This window comes from Dreissena polymorpha, chromosome 4, assembly GCF_020536995.1.
Source record: "Dreissena polymorpha isolate Duluth1 chromosome 4, UMN_Dpol_1.0, whole genome shotgun sequence".
In the NCBI taxonomy this organism is placed as follows: Eukaryota; Metazoa; Mollusca; class Bivalvia; order Myida; family Dreissenidae; genus Dreissena; species Dreissena polymorpha.
Window position 1 is genome coordinate 9305731 of NC_068358.1, and position 14503 is coordinate 9320233.

The following is a 14503-nucleotide window of genomic DNA, read 5'->3' on the forward strand; positions in this document are numbered from 1 at the left end:
TTTAAAATGCAGTATAAACATATATAACTGTAATTTATACTATACAGCATGGTATTTTACAAGCTCGTGCTATTACCGGTAGTTGTTGATACAATTGACGCTATTTTCGACTCTTAATTTTTGGACACCTGTATTTTGTGAATATTTTTTGTATCTAAGTTTTCGGACAGGAAAAAAATATTATTTTTAAGTTTCGGCAAAACATAGAGTAATTACGGTACTATTTCTTCCTACGAAATTAGTTCAGAGTGTCTGAATATGAAATCAACTTTCAATTCAATCAAGCAACATTGAACATGTTTAATATTAACACTTATAAGAATAAATTATTACCTTTCAGGGTCAAGTTCATCATGGCCTGGCCAATGTAGAGTGGGAAGTTGCAGTGGTTCTGAATGAAGCAAGTAGGGGCATTATCTATTTTAACAGTCAGATACGTAACCCCGCGTTCTTCTTGGGCAGTCACACACAACGCCTCTATATTTACAATTTCCTCTTCAGTAACACACTCAACATTAGTGTTCCCACTTGGTTGATCAATCACATTTTCAAATTTTATCAAACCCTGGTCTGAACTGTTCGTTGCATCTGCTCCAAAGTTTTTTTCACCTGTATCATTTTGATGACAGGACTGAACACTGTTTAAATTTGATTTTTTAACAACCAAAGACAGAGTCATTCTAACTCCACTCTCATTGGCTGACAATCTTACAGGATATGACCAGTCAAAATGTAGAATATGTTTTAATGTTTGACTTGAATAAATAGATTGCACATGAGCAATTGACAAATAGTTTACAAATTTGGTGCTGCTGTCTATATCTGCCTTCTTATCGTTGCTAAACAGCATTGCCAAGGGATGAAAAGTCACGGGGGCAAGGTCACTTTTGTCTCTATGGCAACCAATATGGCTGGGAACTATGTTGCTCACAGATGCTGATGGCTGAACCTAAGGTAAGGATAGTATGATTAAGCATCAACTATAGCTTACAATAGAATACATGAGGCTTGAAGAAATAAACAAACATTAACGTCTTAACAGGCTCATATTTATGTCAAAGAGCACTTCAATGTAATTTAAAAATGTGAACCATTAATTTATTGGACATATTATACATAAACAGTTCCTTTCATTGCCCTTAAAATATTATGACTATCAATGTTTTATGTGCACGAACAGATGGTATTTCTGCTTTTAATAATTTACAACAAGAGCTATGTTTGTGAAACACAATGCCCTCATTGCTCTTTGAAGTCCCACAAGAGCTATTTTTGAGAAATCAAGGCCCATAACTATGCCAAAAAAACACTGGAAAACATTTATTATATTAAATATTTAAGTCCAAGGCCCATAACTTTGCAAGAAAATCAATGGACCGGAAAGAATTTCACACTTCATCAGTTGGTCGTGTAGGTTGACTTACATTCCAAAAATCAGCTAAATATCTTAAAGCTGTATGTAAAATACATCTGGAAAACGGTTATTAAAGTGAACAAGAGCGCCGCATGACGGAGCAATATACGCCCGATTCGTGTGCCATTGGAGATGATACATTGATGATTGATGTATTTGTTTTGGAAATAAGCAAAAAAAAACAACAACAACTTATATAACTGATATATTCATATATATGCATTGATATCAATAAGTGTACACTTAGTCTCATTTGTTCTCTAAAACACAATATTTAAATCATAATTGTTTAGACCCCCATACCACTTTGACGCAGGATAAAAAGTTGTTTAAAAGTTTCGGATGAATACAATTTGAATTAGAGTCCGGACAAAGTGGCGCCGTTGAAAATGCACTAATTGACCCTATGACCTAGTTCTTGACCCGACATGACCCATATTCGAACTTGACCTAGATATCAACTAGATGCAACTACTGACCAAGTTTGGTAAAGATCGGATGAATACAATTTGAATAAGAGTCCGGACAAAGTGGCGCTGTTGAAAATGGACTAATTGACCCTATGACCTAGTTTTTTACCTGGCATGACCCATATTCGAACTTGGCCTAGATATCAACTAGATGCAACTACTGACCAAGTTTGGTGAAGATAAGATTTATACAATTTGAATTAGAGTCCGGACAAAGTAAAATGCACTAATTGACCCTTTGACCTAGTTTTTGACCCAGCATGACCCATATTCGGACTTGACCTAGATATCAACTAGATGCAACTACTGACCAAGTTTGGTGAAGATCGGATGAATACAATTTGAATTAGAGTCCGGACAAAGTGGCGCCGTTGAAAATGCACTAATTGACCCTATGACCTAGTTTTTGACCCGGCATGACCCATATTCGAACTTGGCCTATATATCAACTAGATGCAACTGCTGACCAAGTTTGGTGAAGATCAGATGAATACAATTTGAAATAGAGTCCGGACAAAGTGGCCCCTTTGAAAATGCACTTATTGACCCTATGACCTAGTTTTTGACCCGGCATGACCCATATTCGAACTTGGCCTAGATATCAACTAGATGCAACTGCTGACCAAGTTTGGTGAAGATCGGATAAATACAATTTGAATTAGAGTCCGGACAAAGTGATGCCTTCCGCCCGCCGCCCGCCCGCCGCCCGCCCGCCCGCCAAGGGGTTTCACATAATACGTCCCGTATTTTATACGGGCGTATAAAAAGTATAAATCCAAGACCCATAACTACACCAACAAGAGCACCAAATAACGCGTGCCACGCTCAGCTGCGGGTGAAGTTTTGAATAAATGAAAGTTTGTCAGATTTTTTTTCTTTAGAGGTCAGTGACCTTGACCTTGACCTAGTGACCCAAAAATGGGTGTGGCATGTAGAACTCATCAAGGTGCAGCTTCATATGAAGTTTCAAAGTTGTAGGTTGAAGCACTTTGATGTTAGAGCTAATGTTCAAAACCTTGACAAAATGTTCTGGTTTAAGCACGACGCTGACGACACGACACAACGAGCTGGCTATGACAATACCTCGGGTTTTCTCAGAAAACAGCCGAGCTGAAAATCAACAGATCAGCAAGAATTTAACTATTCGTCTGTTGGGCATGTAGGTTGACTAGCATACCAAAAATCAGCTCAATATCTGAAAGCTTTGCATAAAAACATTCAGAAAAAGGACAAATATTACTTACATTGTCAAAATGACCTGTACCTGCCAAATGATATTAACAAATTATCTCCCTTTGAAGCTTATTACTTCCCTTAGATCAGTAAAAGGCTCGTATCTTCATAAAAATCAAAAGACCAGAACGATTTTTACACTTTATCTGTATATCATGTATGTTGACTCACATACCAAAAATCAGAGCAATATCTTAAAGCTTTGCGTAAGAACCTTCGGAAAAAAGACTGCCGGACGGAGAGACAGACGGACAGTGTGACTTCTCTATATGCCACCCTACAGGGGGCATAAACCATCTTCCACCTTTTTAACTTCATACTATTTCCAACAAAAAGCCCACCTTTTTACTGGATTCTGGAATGCTGAATGGACACAGAGCTAGTGTGAACTTGGTAAGGTTGGTTAGGTTGTAACGTTCCCTCACATGGATAACACGGATATTGTTCTTCAGGCTTGATGTCACAGTTAGAAAACATACCTAAAAAAACAAAATAAAAAAGGCCTGTTTTCATCTCACCGGCATACCTAGAAATGTAACTACATATATATAACAAAGCCTTGAGGGTTAAACATGGTTTTCAGTAAATAATGATGTTATAAACCTGGGACTTTCTTCATTAAATGTGGTGTACATAAAGACTGTAGTTTGCATGCAAATTAATTAACCTATTGTTTCTGTCACAAAATAACTGTACATGTACTAATGCACTGTAGAGCCTTATCGTTGATCTTTAATGATAAGCCAAGTTAACCTACTGTGTTTTGGTGTATTGATTGAACATCTTCTAAGATCAATTGGATTGGGAAAATCAATAATCTCAGCAGTCTACTTTGCAAGAAAACTGGTTCCATGGCAACCTTGACTTCTGTAAAATGCACTGGTTTACCTGTACATATTTGGTGCAGTAGATAATGACCATCCATAAAGGTGACGTAATGCTGATCATTTTCATACATCTTTTTCACTATAGGGTGTCATTATTTTGCATTTACATGTGTATATACTTTGTTTGTGTTCATACTGTAATTCATTTCTTTCTGACTAGTGTTTAGATTATGTTTAATATCTCAACTGCCAGTAACAAATTAATAACACAAGTCTGTCATCTGATAACCAATATATCTCATGTTTATACTCAAAATGAAGCATTTTGTTAGAGGAACATGAATATGCTATTTGTTGTTTTGCATTATTTTGACTCTTATTTTATACATGAATTTTAGTTAATTGTCATGTTTCCTTTGTCTAAGCTGAGGAGTCACAGAGGGAGGGGCTGAAATGCATTGTCTTAGATCCTTATTTGTCAATCAAAATCTCAACACTCCTCTTAGATTACCGTAATTACTCTATGTTTTCGGACACTCGAAGTTTTCGGACACCCCTGATTTTAGCTAAAATAATTATTTTTCGTGACTCTTAATTTTCGGACACACGAGTTTTCGTCAATAATTAATGTCTCTAAGTTTTCGGACAGTATATTTTACAGCGCTATTTTACCAAATTTCGGTCGTGTTTTCGATATCTAATGACACTTTGATCATGGGGTTTTACAACCAGATTAACATCATAAAACCAGGCAGGTGCATGCCTGAGGGCAATGGACCATTACATTTAAGTTATTTTGTAAATAACCTTGTTAACTGCTTTTCAAGAATGGTTTCGCCCGATAGCATTTGAATTGGTGCCGTATTAAAGAAGCAGTATGTTTCATGTTACCGGGTTTATATCTTTGTTCCATATTATTTCAAAACAACAACTATCGGAAATGAACACACAAAGAATTCATAGCTGTTTTTATTGCGTTAGTTACAGGTTCATACTAGCGAGTATCGGTACATCACATGCTCATCTTTGAACTCGTTGGTCAAAGTACAACCTTATAGTAACTTTCTGTAAAATAAATTAAGCACGTGCTTAAAATTATTTAAATTGCAGTGCAAACATACCGGTATATAAATGTAATTTATACTACCGGGGTATATGACATGGTATTTTACAAGCACGTTCTATTACTGGTAGTCGTTGTTACAATTGACGATATTTTCGAACACTTCAATTTTTCGACTCTAAGTTTTTGGACATCTGTAATTTGTGAATATTTTTCGTGTCTAAGTTTTCGGACACTAAAAAAAATAATTATTTTTAAGTGTCCGAAAACATAGAGTAATTACGGTAGGCAACAGCCAATTAAAATTGAGATAAGCCCAGAAAAGATTATTGAAGCATATTATTTGATGTTAACTATTGGCCAATGTCTTTCTAGCCTGAGGGTGTATAAAACAAGCTGCACAGGGCGTACTGGTAATAAATATTTTGGACATTGAAGATAGTTTCTAGAAATGGACATCTGGTAATTTACCAACATCTAAGATAGTTTATTAAATGTACAGAGATGAAGAAGATTCTCAACTTGCTATTTAACTTAGCAATTTTTGGAACAGTTTCAATCTGGATCAGTTTTATGTGTACTTTAACTATTGGGAACAAAGCTATCTTACATTAACCTGCAAGGCTATTTTCAATTTCTAAACTCAAGGCTGGCAGACTTTTATTTGAGAGAGGTGAACTGTACTATATTTAAGAAGAATTAATAAATGGAAAGAAGAATTAATAAATGGAAAGGAAAAATTAACTGTGATTTGTTGTTAGTTGAAGAAAATGAAGGTTCCTGGCTAACCGACTTAAAAAAGCCAGTGGTGTCCGCAACCTGACGATTAACGCCCTTAGAACCCAGTTAACTCTGACCAAGCAACAGGTTTACGACACATGATAATTATTATATATTTGTATACATATGTTGCACTTTTAGTAAAATGTGTTTTTTAATTAATAACAAATTATTTAGGAAAAATATATGAACAATAATAGAAAAATATCTGTTTCAACAATATGTACTTCTGTTTATTAGAATATGATGTTTTCATTGTATTGTTGTTTAGTCAAAAAAGTAAAACTTTATGTTGATGATTAAACAGACATAAGAAAATACCAAGCTTTTCAAAATGTCAATCACCCAGTATTAGCTGTTTTCCTCACTCTCAAGTCTTCATAAGACAGTTTAAAGGTGAAAGTCTAACCTGTTCTGTCCCATTAAAATGCCCCAGTAAGTGCACGTGTACCCAGTGGTCCATGTAGAGGGTATGCCCAGCGTCTGGCCTGTACCGCTGAGTCATCAACTCCTCATTGGACACAGGCACTGGTTCAGACATGAACACAGCATCTCCTAGCTTGGCTCCGATGTGAAATGATCTCTACAAGCAATGACAAGGGAACTATTGACGGGCAATAAATGACTCCAAATACTTTCCTAAATTAAACTCTAGCACAACAGTCATAAACACAAATCATTAACATACTTGACCTACGGAAGCTAGTAGCTAATAGATAGCAGGTATCGTATTTATGACATTTAAATAAGTAGTATAATAATGTTTTTTAACAAATTAAACAACAATTTGTAGAGAAAAATCTTTATGTTATTAATTTTTAATTTTCTATACATCCAAATGGGTGCAAAGACAATCATTCAAACAGACAATACTTTACTAATTCTTGCATCTAATTGCCTTACCTCCAGTTTGGGCGGACAAATAGTCTGACCTTTTGAAAGGTCATACTGAATGTCCTCTGACCCCATGAAAACTAGATCAAGGTCACATCCATTGGTAACCAGGTAGCTAGGGGCAATGTCCACTAGCACAGTCTGGTACCCAGCCCAGAATTCTGAGAGACTGACATTGAGATCAATGGTCGGCTGGTTCCCCATGGTTATTTCTGGGATCACTGTGTTCTGAAGATCTGGTATCATAACCTCCCTAACAAGAGAATGAACTTTTTTTTTACTATATGAAAGATATTTGTAATTAAAAATAAATAGAAGAAAGTTAAAAATGGCACCTATGGGTTTGGTAACTTTCCTAAAATGACATGAATTGTTATCCTAGCTTTCAGGCAAGCAATTATTCAAAATTAAATTCAATTATTATTAAATAAAATTTCAGTTAATGTTCTATTTTACCAAAATGATTAAATGAAGCAATTTTTTTCAGCAATTTCCTCATGAGAAAGGTATTAAAACATGGATCAAATGAACATGAAGTTAATAAGATAAAACACTGCAAGAAGTTATCAGTACATCTAGAAAAGAGTACCTGAAGAATTGTATAACAACACATTATTGGTTTTTGCCTAAAAATGAAAAGCAGTGGGTATGAAGATTTTGAAAATATGCAATACTATCACATATGAACCATAAATCCCCTACTCATATTTGTCCTCCTGGATATATGGCCAATTGTACCAGCACTGGTCAGAGGTGAAGGAGGTCAAAGTGGCGGGGTCAAACTTGCCCTGGGGGGCTCGCTTCAGCTGCTCTATCAGACCTGTAGACAGGGTCACACTTGTGCTGGACTTCCCAGAATGGGCACTGAAATGACAACAAATACTTCAGTTTGGTGGCATTTATTGCTTGAAGATAAACGCAGAATTTAAACTTTCACAAAAATTAAGACCTATAGTTGTTTAATCTTGTGTTTTATTTTTAGTCCCGTATTTTATAGGTCACTTGACTAAAATAAAAGATAAGTTTATTGTAATAATAATTCAATAATATTGGCTAATTTTATTCCTGTATGGTTTATTATTCCTGTATTTACTTATAACTTGTTGGAACATGTTTTTCTCTTGTATCTTATGCATGCAATTTTCCAGTAAGGCTTCAATTTTACGAAATGTTTTTCTAAGAAATATCTGTTTCATATGCAACATGGTATTTGTTATTCTGCCAAAAATGCTTTCAATGAAGAACAGAAATATACATTCTTATACATGTGTGAACACCATAAGAAATGGAACTGCATTTTAATTTATGTAAAAGTAAGTCTTAGTATAGTTATAAATTATAACTTATAATCATCATAACCACTCTAGCATAATTTATTTTACTTCAAATGAAACAATTTTTATTCCCTACTCAAACTGAAAAGTCAGTGACTGATAGAGGTCCCCTCCTGGGCACTGCAATTGGAGATCGTGACCCCGCCCTGGAGTGGAGATCTGGTCATGTAGCCCCAGCCTGCTTGTGTCGATGTTAATGTAGAGCGGAAACGGGAGGTGAGATCGCACCATATACAGCGGGCAGAGCACAACCTGGAGGGATAAAAGAGAATATTTGCTCATTTTGGAACACATTTAAATTAACAAATTAATGCAATTTGTATAATGGTGTTTGTTTGAAGCTAAATAAATTAGATTGCAACCTGTGGGGCAATGGGAAACAATTTTTATAAAGTATTGACATTTTAAGCAGATACAATATTGTCACACTAAAACCTTCATATCTGTTGCAATCAAATAAATCACAGGTGTATAAATTGCTTGTTATATTATCAATAAGGTACTGGATAAAATTGTACAAGGATATAAAGAAAGATTTTACTTACAAAGACCCGTGTGACTCCATGCACAATGTGGGTAAACAGCCTGCACCAGACATGGTAGAACCTGTCATCCTGGATCAGCTGTGAGGTACACAAACATACTGGTGTTAACACTGAACTCAAGCTCATGTTTAGCATTTTTCATTTTTTACCACAATGAGATTTAACCCTTTTCCCCATAAGAAGCGAAGTATAAATGGCTTTTGCAACCAGCATAAAAGCAGAACAGCCTGCGAGTAACTCATAGTCTGCTCAGGTTTTAATCTGTTTCCTGCTCATCAGTAACTAAGGTTTGGAAATAAAGCGTTTAAAACTTAAATTTAGTAAGAAAGGTCTTTAATAAATGCATCTTTCTAAGGGACTACAAATGCGTCAAAATACGTATCTAAGTGGTAAAGGGTTCATTGAAAACCAGGGCCTATTCCCCAAACAATTCTAAGAATAAAGAATATTCTTAAAACAATATTCTTAAAACTATAATGTTCAGGGGTCGTATTCCAAAAGCATCTCAAGTTAAATTTTATTCTTATCCTTTAATTGGGAAATTTTCTTAAGTGTTTCATTTCATATTGCAATAGATTGGCATCAAGATATACATTTAAATAACATCATTATGCCAATGTTATTTAAGGAATACCAAAAAAACATGTGTTTCCTTATTTAGTAACGAAATACAAAAGATTGTAATTTTGAACTAATGTGAAATTATTTAAGAAATGACTTAAGATGTTTCTGGAATACCACCCCTAAATAGTATTTATTGTTGAGTCTAACTCGACATTGGACTGGTAAACATGCACAAATCTTCATGAAGAACAGTGTGCTTATGACAAAAGCATCATTTATAACATGCATCTGTTCATACTCTGAAGTAAGATACAATGTATATTGGGTTTAAGTCTTTACCACTTAGATATGCATTTTTACTCATTTGTAGTCCCTCAGAAAGTTGAATTTAAATAAAGTCCTTTCTTACTAGATTCAAGTTTTAAAGGCTTCATTTTCAACCCTTAGATACTGATGAGCAGCAAACAGCATAAAACCTGGACAGACTGTGAGTGACTCACAGGCTGTTCTGGTTTTATGCTGTTTGCACATAGCCATTCTTACTTTGCCTCTGAGTGGTAATGGGTTAAAGGGGCCTTTTCACAGATATTGGCATGCTTTAAGGTTTGTCATTAAATGCTTTATATTGATAAATGTTAACATTGGGTCTAAAAATCTCCAGTAAAAAAAAACAAGAATACAAATAAAGAATTTTAAAAAAGTAACCCTCAACGGGGCTCGAACCACTGACCCCCTGGAGCCATGGAGCAAAAGTCTATCGCTCTATCCACTAGACCATCCGCTTTCATAACATAATCAATGTATTTTTCACTTTATATATGCCGAAACATGTTTAGTACCAGAAACATTTAAATAAACAGTGACGTGTTTGTACGATTTATTTAATTTTATCACTTTATATATGCAATCCTCGGTGTATCAAAAAAATACAACAACAGAATTCTCCAAATTATTCAATTGTTTCGCGTTGCAACGCTTTATAATTTTCAGGTTCTTAAATCGTCAAAAGATGCACATAAATGCTATTTTAGAGCATGGTAAATGTTCAGTATTACTGTTTCCTCACAAATATCATAACTTCAAGGAAAATTTGCGAATCTGAAACAATTTTTTTCAATTTTGTCAATTTACCAAAGCCTGAAAAGGACCCTTTAAGTCTTTTCTTTATACTTAAGTCTAAGAACGGATTGGTGGATATGGCCCATGTGTTTGGCAATTCAGTTTAGTAAATAACTTATGAATATTGAATCAAAGAAAGTAGAACAATAATAGAAGTTCATAGAATTTTAGTATTGTTTATAATGAACAAGGCAAGTTCCAGATGAGAAACACAATATGACTGTTATTATAGGATTGCTGCTACCTTAAGTTTCAAATCCATTTTAAAATAAGACTGCAACATTTCAACTAAATACAAGTACATTCGAATACCTTCATTGCTTAATTTAGAAGAAGAAAAATAAATTAAGCTCCTATGAAAAAGCTTGGATCGCACTTAAATAATTTTTACTATTACCACACTAGCTGTATTCAACAAAATACCTCAAAATGTTGTTGAAAGTATGTATTTTACTTATGCAATAAAGGTACCTTCACTAAAGTGTTGTCTTTCCTCGCTGCGCTTGCCACAGAAACGCTATTTGACCAGGCACCATTGGAGCCCCATGGTCTGAATTTTATGCCCAGCACTTGATCTGGATCAAGCACATATGAAGGGACAGTAAGCTGGGATCCAGCAACAGCCCTGTGCTCCACTTCCTGGTTGTTGTCCAGAGCAACGACCTTGACCTCACAGTGATGGGACAGTCGGTTAGAAACAGACAGCAAGCCTGAGATGATGACCTTGCAACAGAAATATGACAGGTGAAACTTCTTTATGCTGAACAAACATAGAGCAAAATTACCACTACATCACTGCAATACATGTATATGGCAATTTCATTAAATAAATAATATGGACGTAAAATATTTTCAATTAAAGTTGAAATGACAGAGGTTACATTAATCTTTCAAAAATGTTTTGGATTAACCCAAAACTTTAAATACGACGGTTAATCACGCGCTAATGACCGGATGTTTTCAAATTTTACGGATAAGTGTACAAGGTGAGTAGGTTTTATATGTTTTTTCAACATAATTCACATTATTTAAAATATCAGGCAATGTAGTGCGATTCAGCGAAGATTTATTCATCCAAAAATGTACAGAAACATACAAACACAACCCATTTGTAAACGTAAGGACTTTTATAAGTTTTGACATGATTGGGGTTTTAAAATCAAATCGATGTCTTTTGCCTATGCTACGAGCAAATCCATCCGATTAACTAGTTAACGACATCAAACGACTGAGTCTAACATATACTAGTTCCTGCATGCACAATGGCATTTTGTAGATATAATATATTTGTTTGCAATTTTTCAAAAGAGGTGGAGCCAATGCAAAGGAGGTGGCGCTAAGGAAAGAAGGTGGCGCTACTGCACGATATGATTTAACAGTCGTATGATGTTGTCATGAAAGTTGTTCATATATTCACTTTCACGTTAAATCATTTTGAACAATTGCTTTTCTATTACACCAACGTTGTTTAGAGCTCGTTTGATTCTCATAAAATAATGACGCTTTTTTAATTTCAGCACGGACATGAATAAAGGAACTAAAAAAAGATATGTGTGCAAATCTTGTAACAAGTCATACACCACAAAGGCTGAATTTCCACGTAAAAACGGTAATGTGATTGGTATGCAACCGTCGGTTTAGTTCCATGTACAACTTAAAAGTACACCCAGTGCACCAGAAATATATACACGCGGGTAAATGTGTGAAACGATTTTTAACGAAAGGGGATTTGGGTAATCATTGTCGTCAGTATCACGGCAGGGAGGAACTGAAATGTGAACTTTGCCATGCAGAATTCGGCTATATCCGAAACCTAAAACGCCACGCACAGCATTGCGGTGAGGGTCATAAGAAAACGCATACATGTGATGTTTGTCAAAAAATGTATAGATCCAAACGAGCCCTATATAAGCACACCAGAGTTAAACACTTGGGGAACATTTGCATTTGCCAGATTTGCGGGAAAAAAGTTTGAGAAGGAATACTCACTTTCTCGGCACTTGAAAAATGTGCACAAGGATTAACTTTTTAATAGGAGCAATTTGCTAGAGTTGTTGATTTGTTTATTTATGTTATGTTTTTTTGCCCTAAGTATGGAATTATTTTCCACAGTGACAATGATTGCATCAAGCTGTTATTACAGCTGTATATTTTATAAAAGAGTCAGAGAAGCATCTTTATATTTTGATATTTTCTTGCATATCCTTTTATGGCTTTGATAAGTTTGTTTCCTTTCAGTTATTGATTATGTAAAGATCTGAATATCCCATTATTTAAGTTTGCTCATTCATATCGCTGAACTGAATCGAAAAAGTAGTTGATTTAATTGATAACGTTTGCATGGTTAATATTGTATGTTAATTGAAACAAGTCTTCATCGTTACCATTTTTACGTACGATATCAAATTGTTGCTAGGCAGCGACGTGTAACTCAATATTGTTTTCGTTACTGAAATAAAGTATAAACATACTTTTCTGCATATTAACAATCAAAATACATTTTCACCAGCCCATTTTTATATTGGAGACTTAAGAATAAACTGAGGCGGAAAAAATGTAAGGCGTTTACTATGAAGTATTTGATTACAATACTACCCGTTTTGTACTCAAACTTCAGAGACAAAACAGTTTATAGCACACTATTTAATATTTATATATGAATGTTTTGGTGAATACGGGCCTGTGTAGTAAAACCTGGCGAGATGTAATTGTTTTGTTAGAATGTGCGGTTTGCCCAGTAATAGAGCATTGGGCTAGAAAACCAAGGATCGGTGGTTTGCATACCGGCCCCGAAACGTAACTTGTGGTGCTTGGTCATGCAATTAATTCTTCATTTATTCTATCCCTGATATAAGTTGGGCAGTTGTTTGTCACGGCAAAAGTAAGAGCACTTAGTACTGGTAAACCCAGGTAAAGAGTGGCGTATGATAACTGACGCTTGATAAGTCATTTCCGGCTCAGGTACTACATTAAAGTACCCTGGATACGTTAAGTATACTACAAATAACTCGGTTTACGGAAAATATACTAAAAAGTATCCCAGGGTATGACCCGGTGCCTGTAAGCGTATTTTCTGTTCCCGGTGTACATATTAGTATACTTAAGAGTACCCGCGGTACTTTTAAATAGTCGCTGGGCCAACAACAACCAAGCGAGACAACCGCAATTGGTGATTGGCAGCTCAGTAACTACTTTAAGAGTATTCCATTTACATCAAGTATACAACAGAGTATCCGGAGTACCGAAAATAATCTTAAAGCTACCCCGGAATATAGCTGTATCCGGGATCCATTGTAGTATACTCAAGACTACCTGGGTTAACTCAAGTAGTATCTGAGCCATCAACGACCAAAGGAAAACCAAACTGACTGTCGTGATAAATCTGTTTTACTTTATAAAACGGCACAAACCTACAAAAACAATAAAAACACCAAACAAGAGATGTGTTTGTCAGAAACACAATGCCCCCTACTGCGCGGCATTGAAATAAAATTGCTTGTTATCATTTGGCAGGTATAGAAATCATCTCCCTTTAAAGGTTATTACTTCCCTTGAATTTTGTCCAATCCTACAGGGGGGGGGGGTCTCACAGTCAATTATGACCATGTCAGACATCACTGACAACCAAGGCCTGTGGTTTAAAAGAGATCATAGCCAGAGTTGATCATGTATCTATGGACATAAGTCCACAGGTATGTAATGAGCATCAAAGAAATTATAATTATATTATTTCAAAAAAAACTTTGAAAAATCAATCATTTGGGTTATAAATAATCAAAATAATAAATCTGTACAGTATCTGTGAAAAGAACTTCAATTCTTGGTAAGGAAATATATAATATGAGATTTATAATTATATAAATTACTTCCCTTCAAAAATAATTTTCTGTAACAAATCTCTATTTTTAGTAGCAAAGAATTAAAAGCCACTACCGTGACTGTAGATTCACCACTCAAAATGTGCAGCTCCATGAGATACACATGCATGCCAAATCTATAAAGTGGCTATGTTCAATATTTTCTCCCTTTTTAAAGCTTATTACTGTATTTTTTACTGTAGACCGTAAAGGATGACCTTGACCTTTTACCACAATATGTTTGTCAGAAACACAATGCCACCTACTGCGCCGCTTTGATTTATTTAACAAAAATATATACGTGGGCAGGTCAGATAACTATGTCCATTTAAAGCTTATTACTTCCCTTGACTTTGTTTTTTCGACCCTAGACCTTGAAGGATGATGTTCACCTTGAAATTTT

At 35.2% G+C, this 14503-nt stretch overlaps 1 protein-coding gene and 1 long non-coding RNA gene across 2 annotated transcripts in view; both read right to left on the reverse strand.

Annotated features, from left to right (window-relative positions):
- LOC127879316 (intermembrane lipid transfer protein VPS13B-like) overlaps nucleotides 1–14503 on the reverse strand; it is a 104220-nt gene that overhangs the window by 14465 nt on the left and 75252 nt on the right. The window contains exons 40-47 of the mRNA XM_052426085.1: nucleotides 10715–10966; nucleotides 8561–8638; nucleotides 8092–8267; nucleotides 7384–7545; nucleotides 6691–6934; nucleotides 6197–6370; nucleotides 3459–3596; nucleotides 334–949 (exon numbers count right to left, since the gene is read on the reverse strand). Coding sequence (XP_052282045.1) covers nucleotides 334–949; nucleotides 3459–3596; nucleotides 6197–6370; nucleotides 6691–6934; nucleotides 7384–7545; nucleotides 8092–8267; nucleotides 8561–8638; nucleotides 10715–10966 — 1840 coding nt within the window. The remainder of the gene's footprint in view (nucleotides 1–333; nucleotides 950–3458; nucleotides 3597–6196; nucleotides 6371–6690; nucleotides 6935–7383; nucleotides 7546–8091; nucleotides 8268–8560; nucleotides 8639–10714; nucleotides 10967–14503) is intronic.
- LOC127879330 (uncharacterized) lies at nucleotides 1607–2563 on the reverse strand. The gene is made up of 2 exons (XR_008049019.1): nucleotides 2440–2563; nucleotides 1607–2283 (listed from the first exon to the last, which is right to left on the reverse strand). It is a non-coding gene; the product is annotated as an uncharacterized LOC127879330 (long non-coding RNA).